This window comes from Anas platyrhynchos, chromosome Z, assembly GCF_047663525.1.
Source record: "Anas platyrhynchos isolate ZD024472 breed Pekin duck chromosome Z, IASCAAS_PekinDuck_T2T, whole genome shotgun sequence".
Classification (NCBI taxonomy): Eukaryota; Metazoa; Chordata; class Aves; order Anseriformes; family Anatidae; genus Anas; species Anas platyrhynchos.
The window spans coordinates 37,511,004-37,535,754 of NC_092621.1; the positions used below are offsets into that span (position 1 = coordinate 37,511,004).

Sequence of the window (24,751 nt, forward strand, 5' to 3'; positions counted from 1 at the left end):
CGCATGTCAGATACGGGCCAGTTTCAGACAGCCCCAAAGGGACCTGCTGCTGGCCAAAGCCAGCCAATATGTGATGTTGTTTGTGCCTCTGTGAGAGCAGATTTAAGAAAGGGGGAGAAAAAAACCTGCTGTGCAACAGCAGCTGGGAGAAACTGAGAGAGAAGCACCCCTGCAGCCTCCCAGGTGAGTGCAGCAGGAGGGCAGGAGGTGCTCCAGGCACAGCAGCAGTTCCCCTGCGGCCTGTGGAGAGGCCCCTGGTGGAGCAGGCTGTCCCCCTGCAGCCCATGGGTCCCACATGGAGCAGATCTCCACACTGCAGCCCCACCATGGGTGGAGGAGCCCCCGGTGGAGCAGGTGGATGTGGCCTGGAGATTTTTTTCTTTTTATTTTTTTTTAATCACTATCCTGGTAGATCCATGGTACCTACTTTTAATGGTACAACCACCACTGCCTTTTGACTTTACCTGCCTGACCCTTTCCAAAGACTAATGGAAACTATCTAAAGCCTAATTTCACACACAGCACAAGATTACAGTTGTAATTACAAGCCTTTGATATTCATATCAATTTCCCATTTATTATCTACAAATGTCAGAAATTGAAGCTCCTTTTGAAAAAAAGCTGAACTCCAAGCAGTGAATCACACCTTGGTTCTTCGTCTATTTAGAGTCTATCCGGAGTTTATCCAGACAATAAAGCATTTGTGATTCATGTGGGGAGAATAAATTAAAAACTAACCATGATGATCTAAACCAGGACTGTGAGAAGAGAGACAGAACTTGAGAAAACTGCAGAGTAACCTCAGAATGTCACGATGCTCTGGCAATAGAGGCTTTTCCAGTACATGACATGAGCAGCTGAGTGGAAATATGCCATAGCTGTTTCAAGATGTCAGCAGCATTCCTGTCCCCAAAGGCTGTAAACTGCAGCAGAGAATTCAGAAACTGCCCACATGTTGCCTGCCTGTTTCAAGGCAATTATATGATACAGAATTGGATTAGACTAGATTTATGGGCATTCCAAGATTCTGATCCACTTCAGCTTCTGGAGCACCCCCATGAGACTTCCTCAAAAGACAGTGGAGGCTGAGTGAAAAAAGAAGCAAGCTATGTAACCGTTTGTGGTGTAAAGGTTCACCCTTGCTCTCTCTCAGCAGGAATTTTGTAGGCTGTAGCCTTCTAGGCTAATTAAAGATGCCTATGAAAAGACAATCAGTTAACACAAACAGTAGATCCAGAAGCTATCAAGTATTCTGGATTACCATGTTGAAAAATGACTGAAGAGGAATTGCACCTTTACTGGGCCTTTCACCCAGCTGCAAATAAGGGTACTCAAGCCCCTTTGAAGTAAGAAGGCTCCAACTTAAATGTTTTCATCAAGAATCTCCATTGTATACAAATGTATGAGTAGGATCTACGAAGATAAGAAAAAATATTTATCTGCAGATCTTTAAAGTAAAGGCAACGCTTCATGGGAAAAAAAAAAAAAAGACACTTAACTGACATATTTCCTACTTTTTGTGTAGGCTCCTACACTAATAGAGCAAACCCCAAAAGACCAACGGATTGTACTTAAACTGTATTTAGGAACACCAGTCCTACTCCCACATTCGAGTAGAATCAAGATGGCTGCTAGGGTATGCATCAGGATGCAGGAGCTTAAAAGCAAACAAACAAACAAACCAAAAAACAATAAACACAAGCCCTGTCACTGTATAAGTAAGTATACCTACAGCTCAGCACTGGAATGACATCCTTTGAAGGAGAAAAGTGGAAAGAAGCAGTGCACCAGTCCCATCTTCCCCTTATTAGTTAAAGCCTATACTTTTGATATAGCTTTTGTTTTTTTTTCCCAGATTACATGACAAAAACAAATACTTTGCAACAGGACATAGAAAAGGTAATTTGCCTGTAACAAGCAGATTGATGACATATTATCAGGCTTTTTTACTAGGAACATGAGCCAGCAGTGTGCTCAGGTGGACAAGAAGGCCAACGGCATCCTGGCCTGTGTCAGGAATAGTGTAGCCAGCAGGGCCAGGGAGGTGATTGTCCCCTTGTACTCTGCTGTGGTGAGGCCGCCAGAAACTTTCACAGAGGTCCATCAACAGCTTATATGCACTCCAAACTGAGGGAAATAATTTCCAAGAACAGCCCCCCACAGAATCAAGACAACACCAGCTCTGTATCACCCTGTAGATGGATTTCAAAATTGTTCTTATAGTCACCTATGCTCTACACATAGACACCTCTATGCTCTGCTGTTTCAAATGAAACAAATCACAAATTATGTCTTGGAAAACGGGTGAAATATTTGCTTAGGAAGCAAATGTAGCCAGCAGGGAGGTGATCATCCCCCTGTACTCAGCTCTGGTGAGGCTGTACATTGAGTACTGTGTTCAGCTTTGGGCCCCTCTCTACAAGAAGGGCATCAAGGCCCTGGAGCGTGTCCAGAGAAGGGCTGCGAAGCTGGTGAAGGGCCTGGAGCACAAGTCCTGTGAGGAGAGGCTGAGGGAATTGGGGTTGTTTAGTCTGGAGAAGAGGAGGCTCAGGGGAGACCTCATTGCTCTCTGCAGCTACCTGAAAGGAAGCTGTGGGGAGCAGGAGGTTGGCCTCTTCTTTCAGATAACTAGCAATAGCACTAGGAGTGGCCTTGAGTTGCACGAGGGGAGGCTCAGGTTAGAAATGAAGAGATACTTCTTCTCAGAAAGAGCAGTCAGATATTGGAACGGGTTGCCCAGAGAAGTGGTGGAATCACCATCCCTAGGGGTGTTCAAGGAAAGGTTGGACATGGTGCTTAGGGACATGGTTTAGTGGGTGATATTGGTGGTAGGGGATGGTTGTGCCAGATGATCTTGAAGGTCTTTTCCAACCTTAATGATTCCATGATTCTGCTGCAGAACTGAAGAGACAAAGGGCAACCATATTGTTCACCACACTACTGGGAAGGCTAAGTGACGAACACACATCTCGGTCCCATTTTCACTGTAGCCCTGCTTCTAATTCATACTGCAATGTTCCAGATCTTCTAGTACATAATTACTATTATTTATTTAAAAGTGAAAGGAGATGGAAAAAACTTGCATACATGCACAACATCTCCACTGATCCAGAGCTCTGATAAGTTGTTTGCTTTTTAATTCAAACTGTATCACTTAATCCAGCTCACAGTGTGTGTGTGACATATGAAGCTTAAATGCAATGAAGGATATCACACAATCTGCCCATTATAGCAGTCCCTGCGCTGTAACTCTTAGAGTGGTTCACAGGGGTGAAATCAAAATGGCATCTTCAGCTCAAAGATTTTTTTTGCAGAATTTTGCCTGGATACAGTTAAAGTCAGATCAAAATAGAAACACAGGATTTGAGTTCTGCAGGTATTTAATTACTCTTCAATTCCCTATAATAAAGGGGATAACAAATAGCCTGGATGCTACAAAAAAGCCACTACAGAATGTGGTATTAGAAATCCTTTTCCTGGATTACTGAGTAAAGCACATAATCTCTGAATAGTTTTATTGATTTTAATTATGTATTAGAGAAACTCCTAAACAAAACCAGGGAGGTTGTACATATAATTGTGCAATGCATATGTCAGTCTCATATGCAGTCTCATATGTGAGTCTCATAATGCATATGTGGAAAAAATATTAACTGTTTCTCATGGAACTTCGTTTTTTTTGTTTTGTTTTAATCTGTCAATGCCAAAACGATACTGCATAGGAAACTTGTTTTCCTAACACTTAAAGCCTGACACTCACTTCATTATATTGAAGACTTTCAGAAAGCAGACTAACCATTTTGAGAGAAAGAAAGAGCAGAATTAAGAATTTCCAATAGCATTTTTTGTTCAGGCGACTTTAGAAAAAGCTAATAAAATCCCCAAATATTTTTGTTCATTTGTTTGCTTGTTTTCTTAAGATGATTTCTTCTACTCAGGCCCACCAAGGTTTCTGTTTCTTTGCCTCTAGAAACGAGCATCTTTAGGAAACTCATAGAAGACAAGCTGACAAGTTATTTCCTCAAAATGTCGACAATCCATGCAGGTTGGGAAAACACTGAGCACAGATTCAGTGAACGACTCGCAATTAATCCGGAGAGCCACTAGGTGGTGCGGTGATGCTGTCTGTAACAGAGGCCTACGCAGTCCCCCTTGCTGCACAGAAAGTTGAGTAAGGCTGTTGTTCCTACTTCGCAACTTGAGACTATCACTTTCACACATAAAATGGCCATTTCTGTGAAGAGCTGGATTCATTATTATACAATATCTTAAATTATTTTTCAGAATAGTTTGGCATTTGAGCGATTTTCATAGATACAATCTGTATAAATAAATAAAAGAAACGTTGAGAAAGGTCCAATATCTTCCTAGGCTGAAATCCTACCTTGAAACTTTTATTTCAGACTACAAAATGACAAGAATCGCCCAGCAGGAGAGCACCTGAAGACTGGCACAAAGGAATTCCGGCCACGCCAGCCAGCTTCATCGGGGCCCAACTCAAACATCTCTGTGCTAACACCTGTAGTACAGGGAGTAAACAAGGCGTTAGAGGTGTACGCACGCCTGCAGGGCTATGAGCTCACCGACATTACACAGAAGTGGTGGGACGGCTCTGTGACTGCAGTGTTGGAATGGAGGAATACAGGCTCTTTAGGAAGGACAGGCAGGGGAAAAAAAAAAAGAAAAAAAAAAAAGGAGCAGCTGGAGTGCATGCAGCTCTGCCTGGGGATGGGTGAGGAGCTGACAGAGCCTGTGGGCCAGGATTAAAGGGAGGGCAGGGACAGGTGACATTTAGTGGGGGTCTGCTACAGGCCACCTGATCAGGAAAACCAAGCAGCTGAGGCCCTCCACAGGAAGAGAGAAGCAGCCTCATGTTTACAAGCCCTGGTCCTCACGGGGGACTTCAACCACTCTGGCACCTGTTGGAGGGACAGCACAGCAGGGCATGGGCAACCCAGGAGGTTCCTGCAATGAATTAATGATAAATTCTTTCCCAGGTGACAGAGGATCTGATGAGGAAAGGTGTTGACATGGACAGGGGCATTGAGCGCACCCTCACCTGGTTTGCCAGTGACCCCAAGGTGCTGTCAACACTGAAGGGAAGGGATGCCATCCAGAGTCACCTGGACAGGCTTTAGAGGTAGGCCTCTGAACTCATGAAACTTCTGGAACTCAAGAAGTTCAACAAGGCCAAGTGCAAGGTCCTATCCTGAGCTGGGGCAATCCCAAGCACAAATATAGGTTGGGCAGAGAAAGGATTGAGAGCAGCCCTGAGGGGAAGGACACAAGGGTGGTGCTGGATGAGAAGCTCAACAGGAGCCAACCACGTGTGCATACAGCCCATAAAGCCTACTGTATCCTGGGCTGTGTATCCGTACCCACACAAACGCAGTGTGGCCAGCAGGGTGAGAGAAGTGATTCCCCTCCTCTGCTCTGGTGAGGCCCCAGCAGGAGCACTGTGTTCAGCTCTGGGGCCCACAGTGCAAGGAGGACATGGACATGTTAAAACTAGCCCAGAGGAGGGCTACCATGATGATCAAAGGGCCGGAGCACCTCTCCTACAAAGACTGGCTGAGGGAGATGGAGTTCTTCAGCCTGGAGAAGAGAAGACTCCAGGGAGAACTTACAGCAGCCTTCCAGTCCCTAAAGGGGGGCCACCTACAGGAAAGCTGGGGAGGGACTCTGTCAGGGAGTGTAGTGATAGAATAGCTTTAAAATAAGAGACAGTAGGTTTAGATTAGATATAAGGAAAAAGTTATTTACTCTGAAGGTGGTGAGGCACTGACACAGGCTGCCCAGAGCAGCTGTGGATGCCCCATCCCTGGAGGTGTTCAGAGCCAGGCTGGATGGGGCTTTGGGCAGCCTGGTCTGGTGGGAGGTGTCCCTGCCCATGGCAGGGGGTTGGAACTGGGTGATCTTTAAGGTCCTTCCAACCCAAACCATTCTGTGATTCTATAATTCTGTTAAGACATGGTATTAGTGTTTTTGTTTTGTTTTCCTTTAATCTCAATTTTTAGGAGCACACATTCTATATTATCAGACAAACATGCCTTTTTTTTTTTTTTTTTTAAATTTCAGCTTTATTAAGTCACTTTCTTCCACAACTAGTTCCAGGATTAATCGCACAGTTTATATAAAGGAAATAGACGTCCCCCCAAAGGGAAAAACATCCAATACTCTAGAGATAAACCATACGCATTACTTATCAATCCCACCAAGACCCCATGGGAATAAGTAGCAGAAAAATTCTAAACAAGAGCTTTGAACCAATACAAAATGACTCTCTATATAAAGTTAGAAACACTACATTCAGTACTAAAAATAAAAAGAATCACTGCCATGTTTTTGGAGTAAAGCTTTTTATTCTAGCCTGAATTCTTTATTGTAATTTGACCTGAATGGAAGTAGTTAAGTACCTTTACACTTGCCTGCTCCTACTTCTCATCAGCAGAATGAGGACACCTCAAAGGACCTCAGACAAAGCTGTAATTTGTCATTAAAATGGAAAAGGCGAGCAAAACACACACAGGAACTTTCTAAAGTCCACTTATATTCCACAGTACTTGTTATCTCTGCCAGTAAGAATGACAGTCATTCCAATTCAGCACCTAGAAGCTACATGTATATAGGATTATATGGTGTTTTTAAAACTATAATACTTATTGCACAACTATGTTTTTAACAACTGCTCCCTCTGTAACTATTAGAAGTGGACAAATGCAAAAACAGCTACCTGAGCTCTTCTGACAATGTGCTATGAAGAGCAGTCCTTATTTAGCACTGCCATGAAGAAAATAATGATGTGAAGGGCAAAAAGAGGTATATTCCCAGTAGACTGTAACAAATTTGGGATGTAAACTCATGATCAGTTTACAACCTTGACATGCTACACCAAGAACATACATGTAAAAGTTCTAAAAAGGCTGGAAGGGAGTGGAAAGGATGAGCAGAGTAGATTGCTTTTGTTACAGATGAATTCTGTTGAGCTTAGATACATACATATGCATCAAAGAACAGCACAGTATCTCATTACAAACTAAACAAAAGTCCATTCAATAAGAAAAAAACTGATTACAACCAGAATACAGCTCCAAGATCCACAGGTCATACCTACCAAAAATTTAAAGACCCTCAGAAATACAGCTTAGATCTATTTCAGGAGCAAGTCCCCTCAGGTATCTTTTGCCCAACAACACTTCTGTTATTACCCTACTGAAATTATGCAGCAATTGTTCTAGTGCTTCCCCCAACAGGAAACAACCAATTGTTCAAAATTTGCACAGGGAACAGCTTCAATTCAAATACAAAATTGCCATTTTTGAGAAAACATACCCCATTTCCAGGGGAAAAAAAGAAGAGCAAAAATGTATTATTCTCTTCATTTTTCAGAAAGCAATTTCTGCCTCTTGAGAAGTAGCACTTTGGAAACTAACATTTTTTCCATCAGAGTTTTTTTTTTTCTTCCCTTTTTTATTTCTTCTGTTCACATTGTTTCAGAGAACAACAGAAATTGCTTTCCATTAGTGTTCTGGGACATGGCAGCATTGCTCCAGTAGAGGAGCCCTGGAACATTCACTTACACAGGCACAGCAGGGGTCCTAAGGGAAAGCACAAGCCTCACCTCTCAGCTCAGTGCATGCTCAATCTTGCAATAAAGTGCTTTTCCCCACCACCTCTTTTCAAAATAAATGCTTCAGGACATAAGAAGCTGCAAATAGCGCAATTTCAGTTGAAGATCAAAACTAACCTAGGTAAAAGGCCGCTAGATCAATAGCTCTTGAGTGTGCAGCATATAAATTATTTTCACTTTCCAGGGTGTGTGTGTGTGCTTACGTATATATCTGTATATATAATATACACACACATGTACGCACTGTTTCTTTTTTCAAAGTTTTCCTGGATTTTCACGTGTAATACCGTATGGAATAAGGTGCTGTACACATTTTTTCCTGAACGCTACAAGGAAGGTAATGACAGGTCGCTAAATTTACGGTCCCTCTAATCCCAAATAGCTTTAAAGGTTGTCTGACTTCATCACTTCTACTCACTTTAACCATAAAACCTAAAGCATTTATTTCTGTTCACGTTGTTGCTATACTTTCTGCTCTTTAAGACCCTCACGCAAACAAAGTCTGAGAAACAAAATGCAGTAGCAGTTTGGGCACAAGGAGAGTTCAGCAAGACACTTTTTTCTTGGCAACCATAAAAAAACTGTACTGATACACCTGTGGGACAGGGAGGTAAAACTCAACTTAAATGAGGTAACTTAAATGTCTTTTTATTAGCTTATCTGAAAAATGTAAGTACAGCTGCTATTACTCCAGTGTCCCACTTCAGAATCAGCCACTCTGTGCAGCCAAAGCATACATTTTACACTTGCATCTTAAAAATTTGAAAGAAACAAAAACCAAATATATCCATCCTGTGGATGGATACAATTTCCAGTTCTTACTCGACTTCAGTGCTGCACCTTCTACTGCTATTGTTTCTGAATGCTTCTCCTCCTGGCACCCATGTCAGAACAGGAAGTCAAGGCCTAGAAGCAACCAATTCTAGCATCGAGCAACTACTGCTGCAAAAATGTGTTTCTGCTATTCCATGACCCTGATAGACTCTGATTGCACGAATGTCATTAGTTATCCAATAAAACTCCCAAATTTGAGAAAAACAACCTGGTTATTGCCCCGCTGCTTCATGTAACTTGTTTTTTAAAAGATCGATGCATTGCTGGGATACAATCCAATCAGGTCAGCATTTATATTTAATTATCCAGTCATAATGCGAGACAATTCAAACAATTGTACAATTGTTAGCTCTTGAGCTCAGTCCCAAACCACATTAGATTTTCTTTCCCTGTTAAGTTTTCTAGTTTCCTTTGTTCTAACTATTAATATGAAAGTGATACACCATATTCTTACAAGCATTTTGCTTTTGTTGAAGCGTTCCTGTGGCAGTACAATTATATACGGCTACATTAGCTTTCTTTTCTTGTCTGGCAGAAATAAACTTGAATAAGGTTCTGTATAGTACAGAAGTTTTGATGGTATATTGAACTTTAAGACTACATCCTACTACTACCACAACATAAATGTAAGAGAAGGTCACTATCACACAAGGTAGATTAAAAAAAAAAAAAGCTGCAACTTCATTTGAATGCCCATAATACTAAGAATACAATTCAGACTTGTTAAAAAATGTTAAAAATTGACAATTCAAAAAATCTCAAATCACTGTAAGATTAATGTAGTAGTTTTGAGTGAAGTTGTATTTTCAGTATCATTCAGATAAATACCACAATGGCTTGTATATCTTGTTTCTTAGCCAGCTCTTACAGAGCCACTAAATTTCTTAATCACCACACAGCAAAACTATCGATCATTCTGTTGGCCTTGTCTTAAAGCAGATTCCCACTTCTCTGATATTCCAGCTCTCAAAGAATTTCTACAGTTGTTTTCTAGTCCCAGTGCTCAAACCTCTCCTCCTTCCTTTCCTTCTGCCACCTCACTCCTGCCCCCGAAGTCTTAAGCAACCCACCTCTCCCTCTCAAGATGTCTCAACAGCTTACTCAGCCACGCCAGAAAACATTGCTGAAGTTCTCTCAAACTTTAACATATCTTGGTCATATCCAACATAAGATGCAAATCTGTTGCAAAAGGGGTTCAGCATTTTTTCCTGACATCCATACAGTGACACCTAGGATTGCACTTGAAGGGTTGTAAATCTCACACTGAGACTCCTCCCAGTATACCTGGAAGAGGAACAAGCAAACAAAAATATCTCAGTTTCGTCCCAATGCGTCAATTACCATGAGATAATAAGTTCAGCCAGATGCACCTGCTTAGCAAACCACATTCAGAATCCCTTTGCTCACAGCAAAGTTTCCTCCTCAGGGCCTCCTGAGGACTATAATTGCTTTTTCGAACAATAAAACTAAGCATAAATACTCCCCTCAGCTCTACATATTTCTGGGCCAATTCCACCAGCAACCTATTATCCCATACAAAATTGCATTACACATACCTGATCACACTCACAGAATACTTTAAGATAAGAAAGCAAGAGAAAGGAAGATGAAGATGGAAAAATTTCAAGTGTTTTCCATTCCTTCTCCCCAGTCCTTTGGCAAGGGAGGATGTGAAGCTGAAATGCAACATGCAGTTATGGACTAGCACATGACTCTGCTAACACCCAAACACATTGACATAAAGAACATTTGAACCCTCCCAGCTTATGTAAAATACCATCGGAGTAATTTCATGACAGTAGTCAATCAATCACAGGAGGAGGGTGAGGAGGGAGGAAGAGTGTGGACTGAAGTCAACCACCCCTTTTTTCTTTGGTATCAAGCAAGTAACTTCCACTTGGCTGATCTGTTCCCATAGCGCTAATCTGAGTTTATCTGCAGCCATTCTTGCTTCACTTGAAAGGATGCCAGCAGAACAATTTGAAACTACAACCCTTGATGCAGTCTTTCTGCCCAGTCAACACTTCTCATGCATGCAACGTCAACGTAAGGAACTTCAGGCATCTCTCCAAACGTTAAGTGAAGCCAAACTGTCTCACCCCTACAAAACGGTGTCATTTCCACTGAACTGCATGCTGAAGTGCACGAAGGATAAACTGACCAGAACTGAATCAGCTGAGTGACAGAGCAAATTTTATTCCCCCTTTCACAACTACTAGTCTCCTTCATAAATCACACAAGGCTTTGAAAGAACTGGGAAAGAGAAAAAAGTCCTTCTGCGCATGTGGCTAAAAGGAAATCTCATGGCTCAGAATCTCTGGGATCAAGAAATGCTTCCATGGAGTTATTGCCTAGAGCAAAGCTTGGTTCAGCAGCAACTTTATTCTCAACCACGATTCAGAACAGAGTGTTTTCTTCTTGTAGTTTGATCCACAAAAAAGAACATTTTACACTCAAGGATTTTCTGACACTACAAACAGGAGCAAACTATGATGAAGTGTTCTGACTCCTCCCCTCTTAAGAAAAAAAAAGTTACATACCTGTCGATGGGCAAACAAGCCTTATAAGAAGGCAAGAAGAATTAAATTCATTTTCAAATCATTGTGACCCATGACTTTTAAGTCCATCCTTACTGCAGCAGAAGACATTGGGAAAGTATTCACCAGCTTCTACACAGTAAAGCAGCTAAAGAAAACTTGGAAAAGAATGGAAAATGGAGTCAAATTATTACAAGAGGTGGGAAGCTGGTAAATGAAATGTAATGAGTGCAATCCCATAGTTTAACACCACAATACTGTTAAAATGGCATCATAATAACCTGTCAAATTAAGAGCTACACAGAAAACGACAAACCGTGCACTCAAAGCATCCCCATGTATCAGGCCAGATTATAAATATTTCTCATACACCCAAGGGACAGCAAAGGCTGATGTACCAACAGTACCCTGGTACAGGGTTTTTCCACATTTCATCAGGAGCTTGGCAAGTGTGTCCGAGGCACGTTGACAGAAAAAGTCCCCACCTTCTTCCTCCATTTTCTATATCCTTGTACTTGAAGTTCACTGGGCACTGTCCACAAATTAGTAGGGGAGTGCAATTGCCAAAGGATAGCTTTTGGAAATGCCAGCAGGCATCCATCTGCAGTCAACACTCTGTGTTAAAAGTTTGACCCCAGGCCTTTTGCAGCCTGACCTACTGTAGTACACCAGCCACGCTGAGAAAAAGCACACACAAGTGTTTGTCAAGCTGGTCAGCAACTGAAGGGGAGTTCCTGCTAAAGGGCAGGGTCAGGAACAACATCACCCCCTTTGATGCTGAACAGCAAAACATTTTCAGGAAATGTGAAGCGCTGGAAAATGAAAATTTACAGCCAAACCCTGACCACCACACAGGCCCCCAAGCAAAACAATGCTAGTACAGACATACACAGAAATAGGAGTTCTGATGGCACCCTCTAAGGAACACGTGCACACACATTACCAATCAGCTATGCTACTGCCACTCTGGTTGTTTAAAAACGTTCCCACGCAACTCTTTCAGCAGAAGAACCAAAACCACTGACCACCCTTTCTACTTAAAATTACGTAGGAAAACAAACCAATTGATAAAGTAAACTGTTACTCATTCTGTCCTGCAACTCTTCAAAAAGCCTCTGCAACACTGTACAGAGGAACCCTCAGCCCGGGCCACTAGAAGAAACGCACATTATCCAGCAGATTCGTGCAGTGCTGGGATGCAGAAATAAGTGCAATTGGTGCCAAGCGCTGACCTTGGCAGCAAGCTCTGTAGCTCAAAGGCCAACAGTTTGTCTCTGAGAGCTCTGTTTGCGAAGCCTGGAATGACAGTCTATCTGGACATACTGCATTCTCTAGAAAAAGCTCATATGGGCTACATATCCTACGGAGCAAGCATCTTGAAATGCTTTCTTATCATCTATGAGGTATGCATGTGCAAAGGAAAGACATGGCAGGCTGAATAGATACTTCAGTAAATCATAAATAAGTAATAGGTGTATCATTTCTTGTAGGTATATAAGGAAGCTGTTAGATCAGAGCTGTGGTTTTGCAAAGCTTTTTTTTTTTTTTGCTGCTGTGCTTTGTTTCTTTAAAAAATAATCATTTATTGCAAATTCAGTGGTGAAAACATGAAGCACTGTTAATCAAATCTAGAGACTCCACCAGCAGTATATGTAAAAAGATACTGCTCTCTGCTTCACAGGACATGACAGAAGGCACAAACACACACACCTGGAAAACTGCTGACAATCATCTGCCTGCCAAATTAACTGCTACCAGTGCAGGCCTTTAAGGAGCATTTTCATCTTCATTGTAGTTTTAAGTTACTGGATAGAGGTGCCTGGAGGGTTCATGAAGGCATCTCCCTCACCGTTAAGGAAGTTAGATGATACCTTATTCTTGCATAGCATCAAATGTAATTGCATATATGTATTAGTTTCCATTGTACATTCCATTTAAGATGTGTTTGGGAATATAATTCTGCCTTAAGGCAGCTACTTGGAGTCCCAGTCTGTGATCAGCCTGGATCACACAAAGTTCTTGTCAAGTTCTGCATTTTGATGACAAGAAATATATTCCAAATACAGGTTTAAAATACAAAATGATTTTAAGTTCATTTGCATTTTAAACACAGCCTTGAATTCCACTATGTTATTTGGCTTGTAAGCCATATACAGCTCACTTCATTCATAAAAGAGTTCTGCAGCATCAATGGCATTAGCTTCCCAAGAAAACACTGTAACTTTCTACTACGCAAAGAATTCTTTAAAAATGTTTCAAGTGTCAGTTAAATCTGCATGTGCCTTACCTTTTTAATAACCATAAGCTGTGAAAAACAGAATTCCTAGAAATAAAGCCTCAAACTTTATATTGTTGGAATAGCCTCGTTAAAAAAATATAGCAGAAACTAGACGTCACAGCTGTAGTATCTCGCTAGATCATTTTTTCTGTCTTCTCTAAAATAATGAAAAAAATGTTGTCTTTATAAAAGAAGCAGAATCATGGACTTCAATAACCATAAAGATTATAATCACTAGAGGAGCCACACTTACAGTTTTTCCCCCACCAACGTTCAGTACACTTAAGAAACTTTAGCTCTTTCACAATCTCTAACAATAATAGGAAGGAGAAATCAGCCAGAGCTCCCTTTTTTGCTAATATAGACGCTGCCACTGAATTCACAGCCAAAACAGATGAATTCCAAACTCTTAAGGGCTTACAGATTCCCACCCCCACCCCGCCACCCAACATTGACAGAATCAGATCCAAAAAGCACCGGCCATTTGGAGGTAAGGAGAAAGACTGGCAACACAGTCTACCAACCCACCCTGTGCCTAAATACACCACAAGTCTTCCACTTTGGGAACAATTGCATTTTTAAAGTATTCACTTAAATAAATTGACGGTGAGTATGATTTAAACAATAGCCCTCTAAGGTGTTTGTCTGTAAAAGCAGAACTCCACCATAGCTCAGGTGGTAACTGTGCAGTGTCAGCCTCTCCACTCACCTCAGGTCAACATGCTTCAACCCTGTTCTTGCAAGACTCCTGCAAAGCAAGTCACCAAAACCCACTGTCATGGGTATTTAATGCCAAATTTCTCTCAACAGAACCACCAGCACACAGCTGCTTATTAGATGCACTGCAGCAACAGAAGTACTCAAACACCACAGGAACCACATCAAAGAGCCAACAAGATGGATTCAGAAGATGTAAAATGGATAAACACAGCAGATGAGGAAGACCACGGAACAAGATGGGTGGAATAGGAGTGGGATGGTTACCCAGACTGACTGGGTAATCCTTTCTGTAGGACTTTCGTTCCCCAAACAAACACACAAAGTATTAACAGTTAGTTCACTCCAGGCTAATAAATACCCATATCCCACCTAGCACCTGTTACAGTTAACACAGAGAAACACCATACACAAGCAGTATACTTACAGTACTAATTGTACCAGAAGCCACAAAAAAAATGTGTTGTTTACCATAGTTTCCACTCACATTTTAGAAGAATGAATGTATGTGTATGGTGGGCAAACCACAGACAAGCTCTGCTTCTGCCCGCACACCACACCAGGTCTGCCATCCCACCAGGCGGCCTCCACCACACTCAGGTGCTTCACAACCATACCAAATGCTTCCCTGACAAGACAGGTGTCAGAAAGCATGTTTTCCCACTAAAGCACACAGCCACATAAAGACTATTAGTAGGGTCTCAGGAGAGGGAGAAAAGATTAATTTGTTTTACACCGTGGAGTTTGCTTCTCCACAGAAGCAGGATTATTTTTGGTTAAAGCGGTGACCCGCGCCCCCTGAGCACAACCAACGTTTGAGACAAAGTTCTGCCCTTGCCCTCCCATGGTGCGAGGAAGAAGGCAGCACCCCACGCCAGCCAAGCCACACACAGCCATGCCCTCAATGCTCTTTGCTTCTGCTCACCGGCCTGAGCCTCCCAGCTCCGATTTAACTGGGGGTGCGTGGAAAAAAAAACAACACAGAAAACGCGATTTCCACGGTCTCTCAGCCTCAGCTGGCCAGCTTGGGTGCAGAGTGACCCAGCGATCCTCCAGCCCACCCTGCGCAAGTCCTCCACGTCGGCTGCACGTATGCTGCTAAGCGGGACGCTGGGGCCCACGTTAGGAGCTATGAACACCCGCTGCACCCGTTATGCACGCGGTGGGCGAGGGGAGGCTACCGACCTGCTCCTCCCCTGCCGCCGGCCCGCGTGGCTCTCTCCCGGCAGAGCCCTGCGTCGCTCCCATGGTGACATGGCCGGGCCACCCGCTGCCACAGGCGATAATGGCCGAGCCCACCACCCTGCACACCCCCGCCGGGAAGGGCTGGAGGGAGCTGAGGGGAGGTGGTGGCGGGGGTGGCCAGAGCCCAGCACAGACAAAGCCGGCACTGAGGAGCCCGCCACAGAGAGACTTTGTACCGCCGGGGTCCGGCCGCCCTCAGCCGCCGGCCAATCCGGCCTGTGGAGGCCCCAGGGAGGCGAAGAGACATTGTCATTCTTCCTGGGATGAAAAGAATTGTTATTCTCCCTCTACAAAAATATTTCTTGTCTTCTTGCCCTTGGCAGCTGCCAGTAGCTGATGCGTGTCACGGGATAAACCAGAGATGTCCTGGGTCCAAGCCTGGGTGGGATTTCTGGAAGTAGTGCAAAGCTTTTGGATGGCACTCACAGCTCTGCCTTACCAAACACGAAGTAGCCCATCACTTCTACCTTTTCGGTCCATATGCTTCCTGAAAGAAAGCCCTCCCCCCCCCCCACCCGCTGATATCCTCAACCCCACAGCATCCACCAGGTGCCCTCCCATCACCTAACTTTCTGTATCTGTCCCAAATGCAGCAGTGCTGCAGTTAATTCAGAGCCTGAATTGACTGTGTTGTTTTTGAGGCCATTATTACATTAAAAAAAAAAAAAGCATGCTCTTGAGGTAACAGTATTCTCAAGGGCTTGCAGAAATGACTGGGCACTAAAAAGTAGAAGACTGGCAGAAGTTCAGCCGCACTGTTGTATTCACAGACACGGATTCTTTTCCCAGTGCTACTGTCTTCCTGGGGCTGCATTATTTTGGGTGGATGAGTCAATACTTGAATCAACTCTTGGAAGGAAGAAATTAAGGAGGACCAACCATCAGGGAAGATCTTTCTTAAGCCAACACTTTAAAAAAAGAATGCAAACAGCATGTTACTTTGTGTGGCCTACCCTCAAATTTGGAAGGAAAAAGGCAGGAAAATGCCAAAGCATGAAGTTGGCTCTTCTTTCATTTGGTTCCTACCCTCAAGTTTTACAAGTAACTGACACCACCCAACTTCTGTTGAAGTATGAACAGTCTAGTATATGTGCAAACATCAAGGTCACTAGGAAAATGAAGCACAGAGGCCAGTCTCCTCAGATAAATGGGGTTCTGTAGAGCAAGATATGAGAACAGCATCTGGCCTCAAGAACATCTTCGTGAGATGCAGCAGGGCAAGGCACTTTTGCCCATCTCTGAAATTGAAGACAGCTTTCTAAAAAGCTAGCACAGGCTGGCAGTATCAGCATAGGACATTATGCCACTGCTTCAGCAGGGAAAGCCACTACCCAGTACACACCTCCCGGAAATTACTGGACATGACGACAATTATACGGGCTAGTTTTTGCTTTGATAGAATACAGTAGGATTTTTCTGCAAATAAGTAGACAATTTTAAAAGCAAGTATATTTTTAGCCTAATGGTAATGTGTTTTTTTTCAATGAAAGCAGTTGACAGGCACAAAGTGAGACAGGGAAAGGAGAAGCCACTAGATCACTAACGCATTCTCTTAACACACACATATCAAGTTCACGGCAGCAAAAAGTGGGGCACCAGCCTCCTGCAACTGCCTCTCTCCACACAGGCTCTGGCAGGGGATGAAGAGCCAGTTCTGCCAGCTCCCCCTCTCAGCACAGCCCCCTTGGAGTGCAGGCAGAGCAATGTAAGCCTGTCCCATGACAAGACCAAGGAGGATTACTTCTCACTACATGCAAAAGCCATGGCTTGGCCTAAAGCCTCCTTTTATCATGTTTTGTGACTATCAAAGCCACATGGTGTTAACATTAACAGTGAGGTTATCAGACTTCACTTCCCTGAGCTGCAAGGCTGCCACCATAGTTAACACACTTAGCTAGCCTGAGGTAAGTGCAACACAAATGCAGGAACCGACCACAGTTATGCAGGCAAAACAGACTTGTTTTTAATCCCTTACCACAAATCATCACCTGGGAAGGGCCTATCAGTTTGTCTCCATTCAATTTCCTGCAATAACAGATGGAAAACAATTCATTTGGGCTTTTAAGAATATCTCTTACATTTTTAAGAATATCTCTTACATTTGTCTGTAAGTAGTGGAGTACAGTGGACATGTAATTTTTTCTGCCTTTTTATTTCTTTTCTCAAACAAAGCAGCCACCCTACCACAATAGGCAGATAAATTGTCCTGTAACAGCCTGAAAAAGTGAGCAGTGACTCTTAATGCTCAGGCTCACACTAGAGCTTGGCCAAGTGCCCAGATGCCCATACTGATGTGACTATCAGTACAATCACAATTTACAAGCGATTCATCCTACAATAAGTCCACAGAGAAAAGACTTTAAGGCCTTCCTGGGTGCTTTCTTCTTTGGATGGAGCTATCCTACTGAAGTGGGCATGTAGTTGGGCCTTAGGAGGGAAGGATGATGCCACTAAAACCAGAAATGGAGGGATACAGTACAGCAGTTCAACCAGTGACAAGAGCTGCAGCGACAACTCCTCTGGCACAAGTTACAGAACTCCTACGGCAGGAAAAGGAGACCAGGTGCTCGAGGCACCCAATTTACCTAACAGCTATTCCACTGGAGGACAGCATCCACACTCTCTTCCCTTGTAAGCTATAGGGAAGAAAAAAAACCTTAAAACATAGCTCAAGCAAGCACATCTTTAAGTGTATAATTAGATACACCTTCTATTCCAGACTATTTGTACTGAAGTCTACATGACCCTGTCCCATCAATCATGAGTGACTACACAGAATATGCGCAATCTAGCCAAAATTAGCTTGGGACAGCAGCACAAGCAGAAGAGGAGCCGGAGACCCAGCAGGACAGTCTGTTCTGTCTATGCAGGTCTCCGCATGCTCAAGAGCGAGTGTCTGGAGGCAGGGCTGCGTTCAGTTTTCACTCCTTCTATTTCAAGGAGAATGTTGAGGTGCAACTGAAGTCAGTCCTAGAAAGGATGCTGTTTCATGGCAAGTAATGGCTGGTTACCAATACCACGTCAAGATTACATGAATCAGGCTAACAATGTGCAGCTCTGTCCTCAGCAGTGTTTAGGACCAGCTATTCTGCACGTGCAATGACTGTAAAAGCAGTATTACATTCCAGGGGTTTCATGAAATGTTACACAGTTGTTCGGAGTTTACTATGAACTTCCATGGAATGAGTAATCATTATTAGTTGTGTGAGAAGCGTGGAAATAACTTTTAATGACCACATTTTCCTACTGAGACTTTCAGCTTAAGTAATCAAGGCAGACTTTGTTTGCCTAGGATCAGATTCAATCCACAGTCTGTGTAGCGCTAATTTAAAGAGATTGCTTCTGCAGCTTGCATCGTGTAAAACCTAGGATGTATTCCATAAATTATCTAATTTTACTGTGAATGTGGTGGTTGTGCTGCTTCTACCATCAGCAGAGGGAACACCCATTTACCATTACATGACAGGATGCAAATCTAAAACAAGCAGCAGCCTCCCGGTTACTCCTGCCTACCAAGCAAGGCTGTTCAGCAATTTGCCTGCAGCAGCTGTGAGTGGTTAGGGTGTTGTGATATAGGTGTTCTCTCCTTCCTTCCCATCCTCTCCACACCCCTAATCAAGCCTTTTAAGCAGCCCCTCTGACAATCACACATATTTAGCTATTTGTTTGTAAGCGGAGTTCAACACTTAATAGTGCTAGACAGCATATCAAACAAGCACCCTGAAAGAAGTGGGAACTGTTTTCAGTAGGAGACACTGGGAATGTACGTTCCTAGTCCAGCTATTGAACTGTCTGAACACAGTCATCAATTTTGCTTTTGTTTTTAAGCAAGTGTTCATGATCTTTTAATGAAAGGCACTGTAGAAGTTTCTAAAAATACCGTGTTGCCAAACAGCCTTTCCCCCTTCCAATCTCTTTAGACTGCTTTTTGACATCAGTCTGCAAAATCACACAAATCAGTCAGCCCAGTCCTACTTAAATGATTCATAAATCCAATTATGCTCGCTTCTTTATATAGCATGCTAGGCCCTAACAGGTTCAACCTTCAGGATTAGAGGATGTGTAGGTAGGTGACCTCTGACTCTCTACCTGCTCAGGACATACATGTGGTTCAAATACACAGCTCTACACTGCAGTTAAACCACACAAGTGGCACAGTAATCTTAATCTGTCTTGAAGGGACAGGAAGGCTGCAAGAAATGCTGCCCTGGCACTTGTTACTGTGTGTAGGAGTGAATCCAGTGGTGTGCCACCAAGATGGTGGGGCTGGAGAACTGACCCTGCAGCTGAAGGCTGTGAGAGCTGGGCTTGTTCAGCCTGGAGAAAGGACGGCTGCAGGGGCAGCGAGCAGCAGCCCACTGGCACCCGTAAGAGGGGTGCAAGGAGATGCAGCTGGGCTTCTTAACATTGCACGTGGGTGGAAGACAGGAGAAAATGAGTAAAAGCTCAAACAGGAGAGGTTGGAGCTACAAGGTATGCAGCTTGTAGAGTCAGGACAATTGGCCATCACTGGTCTACTGCAAGGATGCAGAAATATATGTGCTCTCCATGTTCCAAAGCAGTAACTCTGAGGCTATTATTTTAGAAAGCATAGGTGTTCTTGTAAGAAACATGGACCAACTTAAAATTGTATCCCATGCGCCACATGTAATTTTTCTGAGGTAATAACCAGTACAAAATTATTCACAGCTCACTAAGCCACCTCTTTTGACCTTCATGTGGGATTTTATTTTTTGCAACCTAGACATACAAATATAGATATTTTGCAACCTAGAAATTTCAATTCAACAAAGTTTAAATTACTTTGGTGAAGACTTAGAGTAAGATGCAGAATCATTCTAAGCTAATGAAGCTCAAGTTCACAAAAATGGGATAAGAGTACTGTGACAAATCTGTTACATGATCAACAACTAGGACTAGGAACAGCACTACAGCATTTCTAACTGTTAATTTCTATAAAATACAGTATTTTTTCTCAATGGTTTTGAAATCTTGGTCATCAAATCTATTAGATGTCACACAAAGATTCCAGAGGTTTATTTTGCAAAAAAATAGTAAAAAGACACTGCTTCTTTTGTGTGGCTATATCTTTGAAAAAAAGTGTGAATGAAAAAAAAAAGTGTGAATTTGTATACAGATGCATAGGACCTTTCACAGGACAAATAAAATCAAAACAACAAAGGCATTTGGTAAGAGGCACTAACAAAAATGATAGCAGAGAGAATAAAGAAATATAGCCTCTATATAGCCTAAACATGTTTATGCTAAATACATTTTTGTCTTTGCAGTGTTTTAAACTGTGCAGCAGTGTGTTGAGAAGTATACTGGTAAGCAAATGAAATACTGTGACATAATGCTAGAGCATGATGGAGGGATTTAGCAGTGACTATCTCAAACCTTCCTTCTCATCCTTTATAATAAGTTTACCAGTAGCGTAAGCAAAATTAAAACAACTTCTTTTGGTATATGCGCTTTGACCTCTATAAATTTAAGAGGCTAGTACTGTTATTCTGAAAAACAAAACAACGAAGTAGTTTAAACAAAGTCAAACCACATAAACATGCACTGTGTTTCTCTTCAAACATCATACAAAAGTGCATATCAACCCTCAAAAGGATCTCTCTTCTTTGCCCTCAACTTGCTCATTTTACACAGAAAGCACCACATGGCCAGATTCTTCTTGAACATTCATTTTCCTTACATCTCATTTCCTTCCTCTATCCTCCATTTTCCTTGACTGCTCCTTGCAAAGCTGTGAAACAATCTTCTGCTTTTAGTAATTTATCTGCCTTCCCTCACTAAAAGTCAAGCCCTTACAACATCAAAAACTTTACCGTGGCAATCAATTCTTATGGCACAAGTTAAGACAGCACCGTAAAGAAAAGATCCATTTCTCATACAGCTCATTACATTTACTAAGAACAAGAAAAAAATAATCAGAATGCACAAGACATAACATACTCTAAAAATTCTTGTCCATTTTTTTTTTCCTGATACAGAGGTTAATTTAAAAAACAAAGCTCCAGACAGCAGCTCTTCAGCCAAGATTGTTCTTTAGAGCACTAAACTAAAGCTCTGCTTCAAAGCTCTGCCTCTCCCTGTCCTATTTATACTGGCAAGCCTCCTGCTGAAGAGCTTGTTAAGAAACGAAGCAGTTCTGCAGCCCTATTTAGTAATAGCAAGGTCGCACACAGACTGAGGTATCGTGACCACTTTCTGGGTGTTGCTTTTCAGGAAAGACTGGAATTAGCTTGAAATCAGTCCCCCTAGACTGAGTGTCCAGGGAAGAAGAGAGAGAAGAACCATCAGTGAGAAAGCAGATGGACACAGCCACCCCAGTCATTCGCTTGCCCATTCTGTAACTCCTGGAAGCTCACAAGCTGGGTGGCTGGATGCAACCTCTGAAGCATCTTTTTATAGGGGATAAATTGTTCTGGAATTCTGCTCAGAGTTGGGCTTACATGTACCAAATTCCCTGCTGTAAGGCTAGTGTACCATTCAACTTGAAAGCTTTTCATTTCAAGGAAACGGTGCTAAAGAGTCTGCTAGAGAACCCAGCTAGAACATTGCTGCCTATCCACGCTTCAGTGACATTTTCACATCATATTTTCCCCCACACAGCTCCCTGTTGAAACAGGGCTTGCTTGTTTGTTATTTTATATAATGCCAACATCTTATGCTTTTTTTTTTTCCTTTTTTTGTTTGGTCTTTCTATCATGTCTATAGAGTCTTATTAACCAGCATCCTCTCCCTTTACTCCCAGAACATTAACCAAAGCCACTCATCTGTCAGTTTAAGTGTATCACAAATTAGGAAGACCAATCAATACCCACATTTCCAAATAAGTAACTAAAGGAGCAATAGCTACTCATCTCTCAAGAATGAAAGATAAGTCAATTTTAGCTTCGTAAAACCAACATAAATATCATTTGCTCTCTTAAAATTGTCATCTGCTAATGACTTACAAAAACAAGCCAAGCGTGCTTGACTGACACATAAAAACTAAGTACGCATTTTATATTCTCTCTGGAAGCACTTGAGAAAATGCTTCCAGTGTAAGGTTAAGATGCCAAAAGGATTATATTTACCTTAATGATGTACTGTAAGAAAATATGCAGCAAAACAACTCTCTTTGTGTGTGGCTATTCTGTTTCCCAGGACTCTACTGAGTCACTAAGCAATTCCCATTAATATTACCCTCTGTGCTTAAAGTAATTTATTTATTCCCAAACCCACGCTAAATATTTATATTTGCTGAAGACACCACCATAGATTAAATCCATTCTTTACCAATGTTTAGCTAAGAGATGAACTAGTCCAGGCCTGTGCATTAGTATTTGCATAACTTTAGCACAATATTGAGTTCATTGCAGAAGTCTCTCCTCTTCTGGAGGCCTGTGGTACATCATCAAGCTTTCAGTAAGTGTGCGTGTGCTTGTTCTAAGTTGCTACGGAAATCCAGAAGAACTAGTTCTGATTTCAATATATTACTTACTCTACTGAGCACTGCTTCATAAAACCTTCTAAAAGCATAGCTGAAAGAATGAACGTGACAGACAGGGAATGACAAGAATCCATCATTTCAAAGTAATGACTGGTTCTAACGGATGTAACTTGACCACTACCTTGTGAGGAATGCTGCTGTTTGAGAGTCTTGGTCTACTTGCTGCGAGATGCTCCGGGCGCGAGGTGCAGTTCTGCTCCCAGTCCCACTCGCACGGAGACGGCAAAGCCACACTGTGCTCCCTGAAAAACAAAGCCTCATTTTAGTTTTGTGTAATCACAAAAGAACAGACTGAAAGCCTGTGACGCTAAAGTCCTTGAGATAAAGAGGATATATTTCCCCAGTTAGTCTGGCATGCTTGAGCTTCCCTGGCAGTCAGGTTGAAGCAGTGCTCGAATAAAGGAGACGTCCATCCATTTTACACTTGCAGCAACACTATGCAGTTCAAGTCTAGCACTGTTCCCCATCAGGCGCCCACACAGGCCTGCATACGAGGAAAAAATGCATTCTTGCAAGCTAAATAAGGTACAGACAGGAAGCATGCTTATTTTCCATGTTGCACTTGTCTTCTCCTTAAGGCATTTGGGCCTTTTGTTTTGATTTATTCTTTAGCCCGATAGCTTTGTTCACACAAGATTGTACAGAGCTAAAGTAATAACAGCACTCTAAGTATAACCTAGCTAAAAACCGATGCATATGCTCAAGTTATTTCAGTTGGTAATTTTACAGCTCCACTTGCCAATTACAATCTCATTGTCTACCCCTTCCCCTCTCAGGGCTGCTTAACAGGCCTCCGTTACCCCTCTGCTGCGCAAGCTGTGTGTCAGCTTCCACTCAGCATTCCTGTCAGAGGGCTCCACCTCTCCCCACCCCTCCTCACAGCCCTTCATTATCCTGTGTAGGAGAACTGAAAAATGACTGGTTTAACTACAGTGAAGGGCAGACTTTTGACAGGAATAGAAACAGAAGCCAGCGGTTAAAAATTTCTTCTTCCCAGCACATCTTGATTGTCTTAATTCTTCTCAAAGAGCATCCTTCCAAAGTGTCCCACCTTCAAAATATAGCCAGAGTTCCTTAGAAGCATATTATATTTAAAAAAAAAAGTGATATTATTTTTTTTTTCGATTAATAATCCATAGCTACTTCTGTATAGAAGGAAAGCCATAAGAAAAATAATGAAGGAATTTTGCAGAACTACAGTCTACACCGTGTTTTATTGAGGTGTCTTCTGTGCAGCACCCACTTTTCCCTGAGTACAACCATAATGAGGTCCCAGATTCAAAAAAGCACACTTCAAGCATCTAACATTTTTAAACGCTACATTTGGTCTCATTAACTTCTTTAAAACCTCACAAATGCAAACACTTGCCAGATGTCACACTGTCCAGCTAAAATGTCATTTTCCATCTCTGCTGACTCCTCCAGCACAAAAGCACCTTTCTCAAACTAATATGCTCCTCTTTTAAATCAAGGTAGGATTTCTGAAGTCACAGAAAAAAAGAATGCTTATTATTAATTTCTATGATCACCAAAAAGCAACCAGAGCTACACATTATGAACAAACATCAGCTTCATTGTTTCAGTCTTCATCACTCCAGGCTGTATGCTGAATAAATAGTCTTTTGGAAGCAGTAGGAAAGTTACACAAGGAAGCTAAAACTATACTACCATTAATGTTATAATTTGCATCTCTCCGTGAAGATACCAAAGCTTTATAAAAATCCATCTGCCACAGAAATCACATTGCCATTCCAAGCAAAAAAAAAAAATGGAAATAGGAAAAGATACTTTATAATGCCTTTGACACGGAAATGTAAATGAATACCTTAGCAAAATAATGTATTTCCTTTTCACAACTTTCAAGTGATAGCAATGGAGCTGGCGTCACATTCTAATGCTAATTTTTATCTTAGGAATAGTTTAGAGCAGTGAACGAAAAATTAAGTTATGAATGCACCTGAATTTGTGCAGTAAGAAGTCAGACGAGGATCTCTACGCCCTACATT

General features: G+C 42.2%; 1 protein-coding gene across 7 annotated transcripts in view; it reads right to left on the reverse strand.

Moving 5' to 3' along the window:
* Positions 1–24,751, reverse strand: part of TJP2 (tight junction protein 2) — a 65,190-nt gene that overhangs the window by 29,457 nt on the left and 10,982 nt on the right. For 6 of the 7 annotated variants that reach the window (XM_038171417.2, XM_038171422.2, XM_038171419.2 and 3 more), the window contains one exon: positions 22,867–22,987. Coding sequence is in view for 2 of the 7 variants with exons in the window: in XM_038171418.2 (XP_038027346.1) it covers positions 22,867–22,987 (121 nt within the window). In the remaining 5 variants the exon portion in view is untranslated. Of the gene's footprint in view, positions 1–15,181; positions 15,272–22,866; positions 22,988–24,751 lie in introns of those variants that run through there. The other variant, XM_072031586.1, reaches the window with a different exon arrangement.